Source organism: Bos indicus, chromosome 6, assembly GCF_029378745.1.
Source record: "Bos indicus isolate NIAB-ARS_2022 breed Sahiwal x Tharparkar chromosome 6, NIAB-ARS_B.indTharparkar_mat_pri_1.0, whole genome shotgun sequence".
Lineage (NCBI taxonomy): Eukaryota > Metazoa > Chordata > Mammalia > Artiodactyla > Bovidae > Bos > Bos indicus.
In genome coordinates this window covers 87321876-87341343 of record NC_091765.1, presented here as the reverse complement: position 1 = coordinate 87341343, position 19468 = coordinate 87321876, and the positions used below count along the sequence as shown (strand labels likewise).

At 38.6% G+C, this 19468-nt stretch overlaps 1 protein-coding gene across 4 annotated transcripts in view; it reads right to left on the bottom strand.

The window, feature by feature from the left end:
• The window catches only part of SLC4A4 (solute carrier family 4 member 4), a 363818-nt gene that overhangs the window by 141975 nt on the left and 202375 nt on the right, over positions 1-19468 (bottom strand). For all 4 annotated transcript variants that reach the window (XM_070791561.1, XM_070791562.1, XM_019962896.2 and 1 more), the window contains exon 7: positions 7222-7298. In XM_070791561.1, the coding sequence (XP_070647662.1) occupies positions 7222-7298 (77 nt within the window). The remainder of the gene's footprint in view (positions 1-7221; positions 7299-19468) is intronic.

The following is a 19468-nucleotide window of genomic DNA, read 5'->3' as shown; positions in this document are numbered from 1 at the left end:
TTGTGAACTTTCATTTTCTATTTTATTCATTTTGTTCTGCTTGAATTTTTACAGCAATTTAGTATTACTATGAATCAAAAAAACTAAAGTTTAAAAAACACTATAGATAATAAAATGTTACTACAGCAGGTAAAGAATAAGTCAATGTTTATAGTTACACTTATTATAAAGGTTTTTTAAACATGCCCTTAGGGTGTTTACCAAAAGGGACTATTGCTTTCTGGTTTTCCACTTTCAAGGGGGAAAAAAGGTGTTTTGGGGGTTTTTTTTAATGACGTTCTGATCAGAGGTAGGTGATATGTGGCATGAGAGCAGACATCCATTAAAGATAATTGTTGATGGCATTCCACTACTCTCTGCAATCTAAGTGTATTCTTTGCATTGGGATACAGCAAACTGCTACATACTGAAAAGAGAAAAAAAGTGACATTAAATAAAAAAACATGCCAGATAACCACTTAAGGCATATAAACCCGGCAATGCCATTTGTTCAATGGTGAACACGGGATTGCCCTGTGGTGCTCCTGGAGTTCTTAGATTCTTTCATGGATACCTGTGGCTCAGACAGCAAAGAATCTGCCTGCAATGCAGGAGACCCTTGATCGGCAAGGGTTGGGAAAAGCCCCTAGAGAAGGAAATGGCTATTCACTCCAATATTCTTGCCTGGAGAATCCCATGGACAGAAAAGCCTGGCAGACTACAGTCCATAGGGTCCCAGAGAGTCACAAACAGTCAGACTGCACGACTAACACTCACTTCACAGGTACAGGTGAGATCAAGGCTCAGGAACCCCTTAGGCCGCTCTGTCCGCACATCCTGATGCCTCTTTCAGAACAATAAGGAGTAAGTTGCTTATCACCATTAAATTCTTAGAGAGACCTCTGGTGAAGGCCTCATGAGTCATGTGTTTTACCAGGCAATATCAAAAACAGCACATAAACAATCACTCATAAACTCAGTCTCACTACTCTCAGTGGCCTACATTCACTTCTAGTGCATTAAAACATTCTAATTTTTATTAATAGTAACTAATAATTAAATCTAATTAATAGTGCATGGAAAATATGCTAACTAGAAAACTCACTTTCTCCCTTATAATACTTTCATGGTACAGAAGAACTTGATTTGTTGATAGGAATAAGGTCTTGACACCTACGGCTCAACCCATTAAGAAACTGGCTCTTGTCTGTTGAGCTGTTTACTGCACTGCGGTGTTCATCCAGTGTTTAATTACAGGAACAACACCAGATGATCCAGAACATTAGCAGATTCTTCCACCCCATCACACACTATTCTCAGTGATCTTTTTTCAGAGTAAATCAGAACACACCACTCTCTAGGTAAAATTCCCACAATAGTGTCTCTTGGTACTTAGAATACAATTAAAAGGTTCCCCTGTGTACTTCCCTGGCCTCATCTACCTCTGCATACCTGCTTCCTTTGCTCGTCACTCTGGAATTTTTCTTATTCCTCCGTCTTGAATACAGCACACACATTCCTGCCTCAAGGCTCTCCTCTTGCTTTACATTCAGCCTAGAAACCTCTTTGCCCAGAACTTCTCTTCTCCGGGTAACCCTCCTACTTAAACCGGCTTTGCTGTACCTCTCCACATTATCCTACTATATTTTCTAGATAACACTTAGCATTGCATAACATTACCCTACTTGTTTATTTACTTATCTTTGTTATTTAGTGTCTATCTGTCCCCTGAAGCACAGAAGTTCCAAGTGTCAAAAGATCCGTCTGTCTCATTTACCTCTGGAACCCTACCACCAAGAACATTTGCTAGCACAGAATATACTCTTTACATGGATCAGTGAGTTCAGCAGCCTACAATTATGGGGTGATTAAGAAGTTCAAATTTGCTGCAGCTGGCTTTCAATTTTACATGGTTCTAAATTTTACAAAAGATCTCTCCTTTTCTCACCTGAAAACACAACATAGAGCTTAGATTACCTGAGACAAGTTTATCTACTTCACTTTCAAGCTGACACATAATCTGTTTTTAAATGAAGGCTAGCTTTCTGATTGAGATAAATGGCTTTCACCCGAAACACAACAGTATGAAAATGGGGAAATTCAACTGTCAGTTTCAACTGGGACACGGGTTCTTAAAATCAGTATGAATATCTGTGCTTCTCAAACTCTACTAATAATTAGTTGTTAATTCTTTTGGAATATGGGAGAGAACACAAGGTGGGAAGAGGAGGCTACAGAAGGTTAAATTTCTTGTAGAGAAGGAAAAGAGAATGACAAACATCAGTTTTGTTCACTATCTCAGTGACAGGCTAAACCCCTGGGAAAGGGGCTCCAAAGATAACCAGTGCCATGGTGTTGCCAGTTCTCATCAAGGACTCCTGGTCAAAGGAAACTTGCAGCCACAGAGACCCTCTCTGCAGTTACTAACACCGCAGTGACTAAGCACATCTCATGACTGTAACTACCTCCTCACAACATGCCTTTCTTCTCGGGTTTTCACAGATGTGATTCCATCTGGAGCTTTCCCAGCAGTGTCTCACCGGTCCCTGAACACGTGCAAAAGACAGTATCATAACATGAGCAAATACAAGCCCTTCCCCACCGCTGTGCCTTCTCTGAGGAGCAGAGCAAGACCACCCGTGCTCTGTGTGAAACAGAGGGGTTTCTGTCTGAGTGCTGAAAACAGAAAAGCAGGTGCTATTGTACTTTTCCATCACTATGAATACGAAATAGCTATGAACGCTAAGGGAAGCTCTATGTGAGCCTCAGGATGGAAATCAAAATAATGAAAGCATCATCTCAGCCGAATTTAGGTGAAAGTGTCAGTCGCTCAGTCATGTCAGACCCTTTGAGACACCGTGAACTGTAGCCTGCCAGGCTCCTCTGTCCATGGAATCCTCCAGGCAAGAAGACTGAAGTGGGTAGCCATTCCCTTCTTCAGGAAATCTTCCTGACCCCAGGATTAAACCCAGGTCTCCTGCATTGCAGGTGGACTCTTTACCATCTAAGCCACCAGGGTGACTCGCTCCTATATTCCACATGTGTAAGAAAGGATTAGGGGCATGTCCAATCACAAGATGTATCTTTCAAGATTCCATTTTAAGACAGTCATGGCTGAGCAGTTTCAAAGTTCTACATGGTTTACTGATTTCATCCTCTTACTCCCTGACAAAAAATTTTAATTCAGGTCTATCTCTACACAGATCAGGATTTCAAAAATAGAGATCACAAAGTATATTAAGGATAATAGTGTACTTAAAGATAATGCAAAAACTGATTACAGTACCCTTTAGAAATTAATGTTAGGCCCAGTTCCACCAGGAAACCTATGGATAAGTTCTCAGGTAAGCTGGCTAAATAACCAGTATCAGGGAAGTGATGACTAGTTAAGAAGTTACAAGGATGTGTGCAGAAGTGTCTCTCTAAAGCGTCTGCAAGAAATTTATCTACTACTTTCACTGCAATCTACAGACTGTGATTTCACTTAAGATTTATGTAATTGTGAGATGTTATTGCATTACTGATAAACATGAAAAAAAAAGCCCTTTTAAAACAGTCATCGTAGAGACTTCACTGGCAGTCCAGTGGTTAAGATTCTGCACTTCCACTTCAGGGGGTACAGGTCTGATCTAAGGTTGAGGAGCTAAGAAACCACATGCCTCACAGTCAAAATGCCAAAACATAAAAAACAGAAGCAATAGTGTTAACAAATTCAATAAGCACTTAAAAAAAGAAAGGATCCACACCAAAAAAATAAAAAAAAAAATCTAAAAAACACAAAAGGAAATAAAAAATAAAAATAAATTAAAAAGTCATTGTACCACTGAGCACAGTATTTCCTCCAGAGAGTTAAAGCTACAAGGTAAAATAGTAAGAAGGAATTTTCTTATTCTCACAGATGATTCCATACTCACATGAAAATTATAACTAAACCATTGCATTTGATAAGCACCCACAGAATTTATTTTTTTTTTCAAAAACAGAAAAGAAATAAAAGGTAGTAGAAAAACAAATCAGTCTAAGGTAATTGGGGAAGATAACTGGATAATGAAGAAAAAAAATCCTCCATAGCAACAAAATAGAGATTATTTATGTACATTTACAAGTCAATGAGCTCCAGATGTATTTTTTTAATCTACTTCTCCCCAGGTGTTTTCTTTTTTTTGCCTAATAAATATAACATCCAAGTTGGAATATTGTTGAAGTGTTGCATCATCTAAATTTTGGCGATGCTCTTTCTTCTGCCGTTAACTATTGTGAGCTATTTCTCAATAAAGCAGCCGCTACTGAAATCGTAAGTACTAGGCCTGGCAGAGCCAGACAGAAAAAGTGCAGCCCACAGATCTGTTTCTTCTGTTTTCCCAAAACAGAATCTCATAAAAAATATGCCCTCAAATTTTGTCACTATGTAGCTGTCAGAAAGAGAAATTCTGCTTCTCTTCCTATCTCTGAACATTAAATCCATTCCTTGTGCTACTGGGAAGTTATATAGCTCCAGGAAGCTGTGAGGTACCATCGCAACTGTTCAAATTGTATCCAGGCAGAATAATCAGTCCATCAGAAAACTTCAGTTCCAGTTGGATGCAAGTTTTTTGGGCCAACTTGGAAAAGCATACCGAACAAGTTTGACTTTACTGCCAAGATCATTTCCAGGACATTGGCTAATTAATTATAAAAGCTTTTTCAAAACAAATTTGAGCCTGGCAACCTTTTTTCCTATCCAAACAGAGAAAAAGCAGGCTAAAAAATAAAAAGCCCAAGTTTATTGCAGGGTTTTGTGTGTGTGTGTGTGTGTGCCAGGGTTTCATCTTCTTAGCAAGCCTATTTTCTTCTTCTCACCAGAAAATGATCCAGGAGCTTTTGTATTGGAAGTTAATAAGACTGTAGGTATATAAACTGGAAATATTAGTTTGCATTTGTACTCTACTTTTGATTATAGAGGAGATCATGGGTCAGTTACAAAGCACCTCTTCAAACTCTTTGGTGGGAAGCAAAGATGAAGTTTCTTTCTCTTTGAGGGGATGAAGGGTTCATTGGATGAACGATGGCTATTGTATTAGATAAATGAAGATGGACAGTTGCTCTTTATAATGATATACTCATCACCTGCAATTTCTAGCTTTGAAAACAAAAAGAACAAAATTCCTGAATTAAATCTTCCTGGTTTCAACATCATATGAACCTTGATGAATAGGAGACACTGGAGATAGGCATCAGAGATTCTGGTTTTAAGGACGACACAGGCTTTATTTAGTTAAATCAACTAAATCATAATGTTCCAACCTATTTCTTCTAACATGGGCATCAAAATCTTATGTAATAAACATCTTAACCCATCAAATTTCTTTTGTATATGCTCAGATATGAAGACAACCAAGAACGTAAGAAATTTCTCTCAACATTTACCAGCAGCTATTGACAAATGCCTGACAAGAGAACTGTCTCGAGTAAAAGAAGTCTTCCTAAGAAATTGTCAACCCAGATTTTCCTAACTTCCTTATCCTGTATCAAGGCTCCAAAAAATCTCATAATTAGAATGCTGCTTTGTCAATCGTTGGAGCTAAAATGTACAAAATAGTTTTGAGTAAAATTCTCAACAAGTCCTAGTGGACTGAGTTTTCCCTTTCAGTACTGTTATGATCCTACCAATGCATTCAATGTTTAGACAATCATCCTCCACGGTATTTCAAGAGGTAGGCCAATGGTAGGAAGGAGAGCTATCCATATTAGTATTTAAGAGTAGGTGGCAACTTTAGAAGTCAAGAATTAATCTCAATGCTGGGGCGGGGGTCGGGGGGGGGGGGGGTGCGGTGCAGTAATTAAGCCTAACCAAAGCATAGTCTCTCTTCTGGGAAACACAGGTAAGTTAAAATGAGAAAGATTACACCAGATTTCAGAGAATCTTCAAAGTTGGCATATTCTGAACTTAACTTGATAGAAGCCAGTATAAGCTTTTGATCTGAGGGGAAAGATAAGAACAATAATATGAAAAATGTATTGAATTAGGAGAAAATGGGGACAGGGTTATTCCAAAGGTGGTTAGAAGGAGAATAAAGAAATCAATGTCACTTTACAAGAAAGAACATAATTTCACCTTTCCAGTACTTTTGGGAATTCACTAAGGTCTGAAAACCTGTCTAAAGAGAAACATGGTTGTAAACAAGGTGTCATTGCCTTAGGAATATATAATTGAGATTTATTTATTTATTCAAGTAGAATTTTCAACCCATTAGCTCAAATAACTCATTTTATTCTTTAATGCAAAGTACAAAAATGCCAAAGAATTGATGCCTTCCAACTGTGGTGCTGGAGAAGCCTCTTGAGAGTCCCTTGGACTGCAAGGAGATCAAACCAGTCATAAAGGAAATCAGTCCTGAATACTCATTGGAAGGACTGATGCTGAAGCTGAAGCGCCAATACTTTGGCCACCTGATGTGAACTGACTCATCTGAAAAGACCCTGATGCTGGGATTGAAGGCAGGAGGAGAAGGGAATGACAGAAGACGAGATGGTTGGATGGCATCACCGACTCGATGGACATGAGTTCGAGCAAGCTCTGGAAGATGGTGAAGGACAGAGAAGCCTGGTGTGCTGCAGTCCATGGGGTGGCAAAGACTTGCACACGACTGAGCGACTGAACGACAACAAAGTACAAAATTATACCTAGTCACATTTTTAACTAGTTCAAGTCCAGATACTCACTCAACTAGGAAAATGATCCAGTTTCTATTATATTCTTTTTAAAAGAAAACATACTGAGGTTCAAAACTTAATTGCTTTTCATTTCAAACGGGTTACTTACCATATATTTTAATAAGCAAATACACAGCTAACAAGACTATCATTACCTTTGCCTGAAGTATCCCCCCAAAGTTCACAACAGACAGCGTTCCCTAGCCCTTCACAGTTCACCAGAGCACTTTTTTCATAAATTACCTTATTGAAGCACTACAATAAACCTGAGGTAGGAGTTATTATTACTATCTTAAAGCTGAGAGAACTATAGTTTCAACATTTAAACTGCCCAAGTGAAGATCTCTGGACTAAGCTAACTCTTATTTTCTGGACTTCAAATCCCTTCACAAACTGCTTCCCCTTCTTTCCAAGGAAGTGAGAAAAAAAAAAGCCATCAACACATATTGGTTCAATTTAAGTTAGGAAACCACCATTTCTCATCTCTTCCCAGCATCTTCTAGATATACTTTGTCTTACACTTTAAAGAAGCAAGAATTCCTAGCTTACCTGGTCCTTCTCTGGTTTATCAGAAATGTCATTCAGGCTGGAAGAAGTCAGATTCCTGTGGGTCATGGCTGGGCTACCTGTAAAAACAGAAGGAGACCGTCATTCAAGACTTCTTGTCAAAAACACAAAGCTTCTGGTTGTACACTTCATGAACGCTAGTAGATGATGATGGAATGGTGATGGTGCTTGAGCTGTGTTAGGACTCTCCCAAAGAGTTTTCCAGAGTTGGAAAGTAAGGTGAGAGAACTAACATGGTTAAACAAAAAATATCTCAAAGACCTTGTTTAAGTCTTCTTTCTTGGCTTTATTTCAAGATAAATTCAGCTTTGAAAGAAAGGTGTAAAACTTATACACATAAAAATAAATTTACTCCTGGTTCTGGCCTGCCCTTTACACACATCCTAATCTATCTATTTTTTTGCCTATAGATGTGGGCTCCTTCCTTATTTCAGCAAAGCTGGCCCCAGGACAAAAGGCCTGGACCTCCTCTCCGTCAGCCTCTGCAGTCCTTCCTAGACACCACCTGCTCTGATCAACCCCCCAAACCATCTCTATTCCATTCTCTGGCTAAGATTTTATGAAGAATATTTCTCCTTAGTGGGCATCTGAGCCAGGAACCCTATACTTTTCCTCAGTGTTATCACAGCTCCCCTTACTTCCTGCATTCCCATTTACCAGATTAAAATAAGCATACCCCATCTTCCTCCCTAATATGCCAAACTTCTCATTCAAGTCAAGGGACAGATTTTATCAGGAATATTCCATGGGCAACAAGCTCCACAGCAGTATGGGTGCTGTAGATAAAATCCACTGGCTGTAGATAAAATAAACCAGTGTAGATAAAATCCAACCAGTGACTTCAGATACAATCACACAAGAATGGCGGGGGTGGTGGGGGCCATCTAGATGAGAACCATTTTCAAATAGACTGGTTAATCAACAAAATACTGAGCTTTCATTTTGCAGGTGAACTTGAAATTTCTTGGCTTACTAAGCAAAAGAATAACTTTTCAAAGGCAGGGTGTTTGACCCACCCCTGCAAGGTGCTGAGTAATGTGTTCCCCATTTAATCCTCAGCGATCTGACTCAGTCTGGTCTTCACACTAAAAGGACAAGGGTTGAAAAACAAGCACCCAAGTTCGAACACAGCTTCATGCTTGCTTCCATATAATTCTTCAGATCACAGACTTCCATTTCTTCAGGCCAAAACATCAACACAAAATTCTATCAAAGATTAAAATCTACTCCTAATAATTTAATGTCTATATAACAGCTGCTCATTAAATAATATAATTGTCTTTAACTACTAGATCAATTTTCTAGAGCTGGCAAAACCAGAATTATTTTCCACTCTGCTGCATTTCATTGAGTAAACATGGCCCAGATCTCTTAAACCCTTTACCTGGTAGGATGCTTTATTCTAGGAAAATTTAAGTATAGGGCATTTTTCAAAGGAAAGTAACATCTGAAAAACTGCTTTACAAGCACAATTAAAAGAACCTCTTTGAAAGCCACATTTTCTTCTCTGAACTGCATACAAGGTTTCTACGGTCTTCAATACAAAAGACGCCAGGCACAAACATGAATGCCCCCAAATAATGCTGGGCTAGAAACTAACAGGAATTGATGAGTACATACAATTTTGTACTTTACATTAAAAAACAAAACCAGTTTGTTTTTTTTTTTTAACTAAATGGGTGAAGATTCTACCTACATAAGCAAAAGAAAAAACAACTGAACTATTTATTCTTTCTTCCCCTGAACTTTAAATTTCTTATTTTGTATTGGAGTATAGCCAGTTGACAATATTGTGGTAGTTTCAGGTGAACAGCAAAGGGACTCAGCCACACATATACACATATCCATTCTCCCCTCAAACCCCTCTCCCGACCAGGCTGGCACATAACACTGAGCAGAGTTCCATGTGCTATACAATAGGTCCCTGTTGGTTACCCATTTTAAATATAGCCGTGTGTACATGACCATCCCAAACTCCCTAACTATCCCTCCCCACTCAGCAACCATAAGTTCGTTTCCTAAGTCTGTAAGTCTCTTTCTGTTTTTTAAGTAAGTTCATTTGTATCATTTCATTTTAGACTCCACATATGAGGGATGTCATATGATATTTCTCCTTCTCTATCTGACTTAACTTACTGAATTATATATTCTTAAAGCAATGAAGCCTTAGCAATCCTAAATTAAAAGCAGCTTATGTAAATAAATAGGTATACTGATTTCTAATTATTAAATCAATTGTATATAAGCATGAATACCGAAATGAATTTGAAAGCAATTTTTCACTACGTAATTTAAATCTTCTAGGCAAAATTCTAAACTCATTGATTTACACTGGAAATTCTTCATAAATACTGCGAAGGTACATTTCACCCAAGCACTGTCCTGCTGCTGTTGCTGCTGCTGCTAAGTCACTTCAGTTGTGTCCAACTCTGTGCGACCCCATAGACGGCAAAATCTGAAGCAAACAAGTAAGGTTTCCATTATAATGGTAATCCTGACTGATGTTACAACTTTTCCAAGAAAGCTCATATACTGCTGCATTTCTCTTGTTTCTGAAAGACAGTTACAGGATAACTATCTGTATTTGTATTATACTGCGGGGGGGCGGGGGGACATAGAAAAGGCACAGGAATAAGGAAGATGCAGGAACCAGATGGGGAAGAAGAGGCCACTGTTAGAAACAATCACATCCATTGTCCCTCCCAACTTTATCTGATTCTCATTAATAAAAGTAATATTAACAGTTTCACTGATGTTTAACTTTGTAACACACTGAAAGAATTCAGAAGTCAACACTTCTAGGTAAACCTTAAGCAAAGATGATCAGCATTCTTGCACCTTTTCCACCTCCCTCCCTAGTAAACTCTCCACCTCTGCCCTCCACAACACCCTGAACCAAAGACAAAGGCTTCCCAATGTTCTAACTCAGTAGTTCCCAAAGTATGGTCCCCAGACCAGCAGTAGCAGCATCACCTGAGCACGTATTAGAAATGCAAATTCTTGTGACTCACCCCAGACCAATTATATCAAATGCTGGGTATGGGGCCAAGCAAGGTGGGTTTACCAAACCTTTGAAATGATTTTGAAGCAAGCGAAAGCTGGAGAACCACTACTCTAAATAAACCAGTTTCTTAACCACAGGGTGTGTCCTAGTTGGAACTGAACTGCATGAAACATACATAAATTAAAGTAGCAAAAGAGGCAGATCTGATAACCTTGTCCTCCTGCAAGCCATTGCTCAAAACCGTCACATCTCAAGTAAATCATGGAGTTAGCTTCTTTGCCACATAAACACACACAAAAAGGACTGTACACAGCCTTTCCTCTAAATCTTCACCTACACAATCAATAGGCTTCCCTGGTAGCTCAGATGGTAAAGAATCTGCCTGCAATGCAGGAGACCTGGGTTCAATCCCTGATTTGGGAAGATCTCATGGAGAAGGATCTCAGAGAGGAGGATGAGAAGGTTGAATCACATCACCGATGCAATGGACATGAACTTGGGCAAACTTTGGGAGATGGTGAGGTACAGGGAGGCCTAGCATGCTGCAGTCCATGGGGTTGCAAAGAATCAGACATGACTGAAGTGACTTTAGCACACACACATTGAATGAATAACTTTGTTATTGGAATTCACTATTTAATCAGCCTTTTCCAGAAACACATCACCCAAATCAAAGAAGGCAAGGTCAAGAGATTACAAACCAGATTATACCTGGGAATCAGAAATTTCCGTGTGGCACTTTAGCAAACCTGGGAAACTTACACAAAGAGTCCCTAACAATGTTCTACCATGGATAATCTGTACCCAATAGTCAATAAGACACAATGTCAGGCTAAGTCAGTGTTTTCTAGAGTTTTGCCCTATTAATGTAAACTCAATATACTGCAATATTGAGGGAGTGGGGGTAGCAGAAGCAAATGTCATTGTGAATCAAAAAGGTGAAATAGAAATGTACCCAAAAGTATGCTGCTTCTTGTGCAGGTAAAGATGCATCTGCTCAGAGCAGCAGAGAATGCAGTGGTTGGATAGCATCACCGACTCAACAGACATGAATTTGAGCCAACTCTGGGAGATAGTGGAGGACAGAGGAGCCTGGGGTGCTGTAGTCCACGGGACTGCAAAGAGTTGAACACAACTCAGCTACTGAACAACAACCACCACCAGTAGGCCTTTCTTTCTAATATACAGGCCAAATGAATGTTTTATAACTGCTCTTGATCTAAAGCAATTTTGTGTTTTTCAAATCTGATTTTTACAACAGAAAAAGAAGAACCAGCCTTGAGTGAATAATCATAATAATTTCCATATTATTGTATTTTGGCCATAAGAAAAAGAAAGCTTGGAGGAGCACATTTTCATGCAGTTTCACACAATCGAAAACAATTTCATTTTCAAAGTACCCACTTGGCAGGTACATACTGTCTTCTATAAAAATTAATTACATTCTGTACAAAGTTTGAAAATCATTGTTATTCTTTAGCATACATGTAGCAATTCATAAAGTCCTTTGCAATTGTATCTGTTAGATACTATAAAAAGAGGTAGGAGAATGTACAGCATAGAAAAATGATGATACTTATACGTGTACATGTTAAGTAAAAATGTAAATATGTATGTGATGCATTGACAGACACATAAACTGACCTCCCCATCTCATACCCTCATAATGAGACTATAGGATATATTCTCTGTACACCTCACTGACTCACTGATACTTTTTCCCCCTATGTTGACATAACAAATCTACTTTAAGATGTATATATCTAAGATTAAGGGTCAACTAATCTTTCTGGACTCTTGAGAGTCCCTTGGACTGCAAGGAGATCCAACCAGTCCATTCTGAAGGAGATCAGCCCTGGGATTTCTTTGGAAGGAATGATGCTGAAGCTGAAACTCCAGTACTTTGGCCACCTCATGCAAAGAGTTGACTCATTGGAAAACACTCTGATGCTGGGAGGGATTGGGGCAGGAGGAGAAGGGGACGACAGAGGATGAGATGGCTGGATGGCATCACTGACACGATGGACGTGAGTCTGAGTGAACTTCGGGAGTTGGTGATGGACAGGGAGGCCTGGCATGCTGCGATTCATGGGGTTGCAAAAAGTCGGGCACGACTGAGAGACTGAACTGAACTGAAGTAGTTTAATTTACATTATCTTACTTAATCCTCAGATAAACACTCTGAGATCAGTATCATTATTACCACTTACACATAAACAAAATGAACTTCAAGTTCATGATCACACAGCAAGTGTCAATTTAAATCCAGATCTCTTAATAACAATCTAGGGGTGTGGGGGGTGGGATTGGTCTGTCTATGTTATTTACATAAATAAACACATAAACTTCATCATTTTCAATGAAGAGAAAATATAATGTACAACCACAAAAGATATATCCTATTTCTATGGCAATTAGGTGCAATATAAAATCACCAAGGAGGTTTAAGCCAAAAATGTTCTTGGTTTCCAATTTAGCTTCTCCCAAAGATGGAGTCTGCATGTCTTTACTTTTTCATTTTCATAAAGTAAAGGAGAAAAATATTCAACTCAGCTACTCTGCTTGCCACAGTGATTGAATAGTAGCCCGAAACCACAGCTCTGTGAAAAAGGAGAAAGGATACTAAAAGCAATAGCAAAGTAATTATAAAAGCAATAATGCTACACACTTCTGAATGTCTTAAGTCACAGTCATAGCCAAGTGTTTGTAAGATTCCACAATGAACGTACAGCCAGTTCTCCACTATTTCCATACTGGTTTTCCACCTTTCAAGAAATTTTGCAATTTCTTCCCATTTCAACCACTAAGAACAGGAATATAACAGGACAGGGATAATAAATCTGTTGAGACGTAACAAGTGTGACTGAGAAAGTCCTTCTGGAAGGAATGGCTGAGATAAGCTTGAATTCTGTCAGATCAGTTTCCTAGTCTTCCATGGCAAAAGACCACCAAGAGCTGTCCCCACCAAAAGTAATTTTAAAAAAAAGCATGTCATCAAGACCTCCAACCCATTCTCAGTGCCCACCTCCAAATAAAATGCAGAAATATTTAAAATATAAATATGAGACTAAAGAACATTTAAAATTTTATCAGTAAGAGCTCTTTGAAAGCATCTCATAACTAACAGAAAATCAGTTTGGATATTTTCGCTTGTACAACTTTTAATTATTTTGTTTTATTTAGAGGATTTCTGTTGTTTGCTCATGATTTAATATCATGTAAACTCCAAGAACACAAAGCCAAGGCCTTTGGTTTGTCTTGTTCACAGCTACAGCCCCAGAGCTTGGCACCAGTGGCACTTAATAAATATTTGTGAATGAATGAATAACAGCAACTGGGTATCACTTTACTTCCATTTGGAGTTACTACTATAAACACTACTGTTCAAAGTCTATTTCCTATGGAGGGAGATGCAATGTGCAGACTCCAAGAAACTTCAGACTTGGAAAGCTTTAGAGTAAATAAGGAAGAAGTTTGTAGCTGGCCCAGAACTAACGGAATGGAAAGACACTGCCTAACTGGCTAAATGCCTGTCAGTCCGCAGTAGAAAGAGAGGTAAGAAGCAACAACTGTGAGAAAGAGACACACTGTGTGCAGGAAGAATCAGGTGAGAATGAGAAGAGACACAGGGAAGGTGTCAGGACGCACTGCAAGGAAAGGACAGCCTTGGGTAGAGAAAAGTCTGGGGAACAGAGATAAAGAATGAGGTTGGTTTGGAAAGCTAAAGCAAATTCAGAGGAAGGAAGAAGACATCAAAAGATCCAGATAACTATGGAAGTACGTGAGTCAAGTTCTAGCCAAAAGCTGAAGTCATCCCTAATGTGTGGGGCAAGGATGAGGGAGAAGACATCCTTGCAGAGAGAAATGGAAGAGGGCAGAGGCCAAGGCAGTGCAAACACAAAGACTATTCTCTGTTTTAAAGACCATTCTCTATCTTTTTGAGATCTCTGCTGTCTACATGCCCCTTGATAATCTACCCACCCTCAACTTCTTTGACCCTATTTTCTGTGTTTTTGAATTTTCTGAACTACTCTGTTGGCTTTTCCCAAGATTCAGTGTTAGGGATTCAACATCTCAATGTTGAATACACAGCCTTCATTTCTTCTAAGTCTTTTTAAATTTCAACCAGCAAAAGCAAAATCCTCTCACCAGAGTGACTCCCATTCCCAATCCAATGATATTGCACTGGATATTTCATTTTTATTATGATCTAAAATAAAACTTAAATATTTATTATGATCTAAAATGGCTTTCCTGGTGGCTCAGAAGGTAAAGAGTCCTCCTGCAGTGCAGGAGACCCGGGTTTGATCTCTGGGTCAGGAAGATCCCCTGAATAAAGAAATGGCAACCGACTCCAGTATTCTTGCCTGAAAAATCCCATGGACAGAGAAGCCTGGCAGGCTACAGTCCATGAGTTCTCAAAGAGTCAGACACGACTGAGCAACTTCACTTTATGATCTAAAATACGTAGTTAAATTTTTTAAAGGCATTTCATTCTCTTTCTGTGCACACACAATATACACGTGACACTTGAAAAATCTCTAATCAGTTGCGGAAACATTCAGAAACAAACAAGGACTAAAAAACTTACTAACATAGGAAAGACTCCATAAAGGACTTCAGGGCATCTGTGGTCCCTGTGATTACATATAGTGTTTGTAAGTCTTTGTGTCACCTGTCCTTGTGTGCATGCACACACACAAACATAAAACGATGAACCAAAAGTTACCCTGTACAAAGAATATAGGTGGAAGCACAGAAAATAATTCATCACCTTATTTCATGAAAGTAGAAAAAGAAAAGAACAGTGATGTCAGCAAGACTATGCTACTTAGTAATAGGGTGAGTTAGAAAGATCAAGGGAAGATTAAGAATCAAGGAAAGGAACATCTCACTATCTTCATGACCCAAAGTGATTTTACTAAATACTCTCTCATCAGGTTGAGAACCTGTGATAGGTCCCCACAGCCACAGTATTCCAAGCACATGTAACAGTGTCAGATTTCCTAATTTGGACTCCCTTATATCTGTATGTTGATACTGGATCCAAGACATAGTAAAAATTTCACTAATTAATGGAGAAGTTCTCTGAATTGATGAAGTGTCTAAATTTAAAACAATTTAAGAAAGCTACCAATTCAACTTAGTATATGACTTGGTAAATGCGTTTATCCTTCTCCCTTCCTAGATATTTTTAAAATAAAAACTTAAAACAATTAAAACAGATTAAAAACAAAAAATTATAAAATCACATCAATTAAGAAAATTAATAGACAACCAACAGAGACAAGAGACTTCAAAAACTTTCTAGAAGCAAAAGAATAGGTAAGTGTATTAGAACCTGAGAGTGGATCAAGAGGGAGGGAATGAAAAAAAAAAAGAGTATTAGAACTTGATACTATTTGTGCTACATAGAAACTATAGTGTGAAATATGTGCAGGAAGTCATGGAGTCAAAAAAGAGATCTTCCATGAAAAACACTGAAGAAGCGCCACACTGGAAGAGGCCAAGTCCAATGGAGGCCCAAGTAAGATGCAAGCAGAAAGGGATGAGTTCATGGAAAGTCACTGCACCAAAAGTTTGCTACCATCCCAGTGGGTGCACACCCAGCAGCTGAGGCATTTACACCACAGGGTTCATTGCTGAAGTGGGATTTAGAAAAGACCAGACAATCAGAGCAGGAGTTTGGACCTCATAGCAAAATCTTCTGATTTCTAGCATTCAGGATGACAGGATGACATTTCCTACTCACTCTAAAACAAATCCTCTTTCAGTTCAGTTCAGTCGCTCAGTTGTCTCCGATTCTGTGCTACCCCGTGGACTGCAGCAGGCCAGGCCTTCCTGTCCTTCACCATCTCCTGGAGCTTGCTCAACTCGTGTCCATCAAGTCGGTGAAGCCATCCAACCATCTCATCTTCTGTCATCCCCTTCTCCTCCTGCCTTCAATCTTTCCCAGCATCAGGGTCTTTTCTAATGAGTCAGTTCTTTGCATCAGATGGCCAAAGTACTGGAGCTTCACCTTTAGCATCAGTCCTTCCAGTGAGTATTCAGGACTGACTTCCTTTAGTATTGATTTACTTGAATACAAATCCTCTTACTTGAATACAAATGAACAATTGAGAATTATCAGATATATGAGAGGAAGCCCAAGACTAAACACACACACAACCAAAACACAACTTCAATAAAAGAATTATAATTTAGAAAACTTAAATAAAGATTCTTACTATTTTGCAAGAGATTTGAGACGATACTGTATCCATAAAATGTGGACAGAATGCTATAAAAAATAGAAAAGGAAAATGCTTTACAGTTATAATAATTTTCAAGACTACATGTGATAGTAATAAATGTATATGGGCTTCCCAGGGGGCACAGTGGTAAAGAATCCCCCTACCAATGCAAGAGATATGAGAGATGTGGGTTCGACCCCTGGGTCAGGAATATACCCTAAAGAAGGACATGGCAACCCACTCCAGTATTCTTGCCTGGAGAATCCCATGGACAGAAGAGCCTGGTGGGCTACCGTCCATGGGGTCGCAGAGAGTCAGACACAACTGAAGAGACTTAGCATAGCATATGGGTTAGAAAATAAAACGAAGTGTATCTTCTGAAAAAGTAATGGTCAAGGGGGCAAAGATGCAGAAAACATGAGAGTACAGAGTATCAGTCCATGAAGGCCAATTAGAAAGACATACTAAGAGTCCTACTAAGCTGGAACAAGGACAATGAGAAAGAGAATGCTATTACAGAGAATATCCTACAGCTAAATTAAGGACACATTTCTTCAATTACAAAGGTCTCTAGAGGAAGTAAACAAAACAAGCCACATACACACAATCCACCACTGTGTGTAAATAAATCATTAGGAAACTTCACAACACTGAAAGTGAAGAGAATACCCTAAAATTTTCTATCTAGAGAGAAAAGCAGTAAGAACTGCACTTGGAATTCTCTTAAGCAACACAAAAACAGAAGAAGAGAATGAAACTATGCTTTCAGAGTTCTGGAAGAAATAGTATTTTCAACCTTGAACTGTATACTCATCTCAACTATCAATCAAACGTGAAAAAACAATAAGGAAACTTTCAACCAGAAAAAAAAAAAAGAAAAGAAAACCAAACAAAATGTCAACCTTTATATGCCCTTTCATACAAAGTAATCTGAAATGTGATTTGGCAAAATGAAAAAACAAAGAAAAAGAGATGGATGGTCTCCAATTTAGGAGAGGATTGAGAGTAAATGCTAGAACAGAAGCTGTGCAGCAGGTCTCGGGGCAGCGGTATCTTAAGACGCAGGAAAAGAGAGGAGGGAAGAGAGGAGACGACAAGGAGAGAGCAGTGAGAATAAAGCAGCCATAGGGTTTATCCGGGCCCTTCAGCTATCGAAAGAGCTTGGGGATACAGTAACAACAGGCAATTTGAAAATATACAATTTAAAACTGCAGGTTTAAAAAAAAACAAAACTGTACAAGAAAGAAAATGTAATTATAAACCATGTCATAGCTTTAAAGTACATTCCTATTGTCATAATAATGTAAATACTATTTATGAATTTCTGACTTTAACATCAACTGACAGAAAAAGAACAAATGTATTTATAGATAAAGACAAGGATGTAAATCTAACCAATATTGACAATAAAGGGGCTTCCCTGGTGGCTCAGATGGTAAAGAGTCTGCCTGCAATGCAGGAGACCCAGTTTGATCCCTGGGTCGGGAAGATCCCCTGGAGAAGGGAATGGCAACCCACTCCAGTGTTCTTGCCTGGAAAATCCCATGGACGTAGCTGCCTGGCGGGCTACAGCCCATGGATTCACAGAGTCGGACATGCCTGAGCGACCTTCACATATTGACAATAAATAGAAGTACTAATGACAGAAATATGGAAGTAAAAGTGAGGAGAGGGCCAAGGAAGAGCAGGAAACTAATATTCTAATATTCTTTACTGACAAACTGCTGCTTAGTCACTCAGTCATTATCTGACTCTCGGCAACCCCAAGGACTCTAGCCTGCCAGGCTCCTCTGTCCATGGAACTTTCCAGGCAAGAATTATGGAGTGGGTTGCCATTCCTTTCTTCAAGGGATCATCCTGACCCAGGGATCACACTCATATCTCTTGCTTCTCCTGCACTGGCAAGAGGATTCTTTACTACTGAGCCACCTGGGAAGCACAAGATCTTTTGAAAAAATAAAAATTAATAGGAAATATCTAAGATTGATAAATCAGAAATAGCAAGATAAACTTATTATATAAAGATAATAAGATAACCATGACAAAGCTAAAAGAAAATAGAAACAATTAAAAGCATTAAAAGTGACTGCTCCAAGGACAGGGTCTGTAAATAGGGAAGATAATACAAAGGAGCTTGTTTCTCATTAGAAGTCCTCTGTTTACTTCAATTTCATGATTATTTACATATAATACTTTAATAAAAAATCTTAATACATATGTTTATGCATCATATGATAGTGTTAATTAAATCTACTTTTATTATTTTGAAATACCTGAGATTAAGTTGTCTATTGATTAGTAGACAATCTTGGGAGTTCTAATTAAATCAAATTTCTAATATAAACATGGAGATCATGAAAAGTTTAAAATCAATTTTTTTTCTTTATTTTTTGGCCATGTCACAAGGCATATGGGATCTTAGTTCCCTGACCAGAGATCAAACCTGCAACCCCCTACATTGGAAGCACAGAGTCTTAACCACTGGACTGCCAGGGAAGTCCTTAAATCCATTTTTAAGTAGCTTTAAGATGCTCCATGGAGTGATATTTACATTATTTTTAAAATGATGACAAGGGAAATTTTTCCTGGAGGCTCTATCTGAATTATCAAAGATTCATATCTATAGCTTTAGTCAACAAAAGGCCTTATATCCAAAATGTCTATGAAGAAAAAAAGTATGTGCAGAAAAGCAAGCCATTTAACACAGTCCTACATCTGCAGACAAACAAATATATAGATACGGATGTCAATATCAATGTTGATATAGATATAGTTTATTAGTATTATATATAGACATAGATACAGATATAAAACTTTAAAAGAGTAACAGACTCATTATCTGGGCCTCCAGCTACAAACACAGCTCCTCCTAACCACTCTTGATTTATGGCTCACAAAACGTGACCTGGAGAAAAGCCTCGTGCAGTAACTCCTCATGGTCTTACTGATACACATCCAACTAGGTGATACACATTGGGCAATCGGCGCTCAC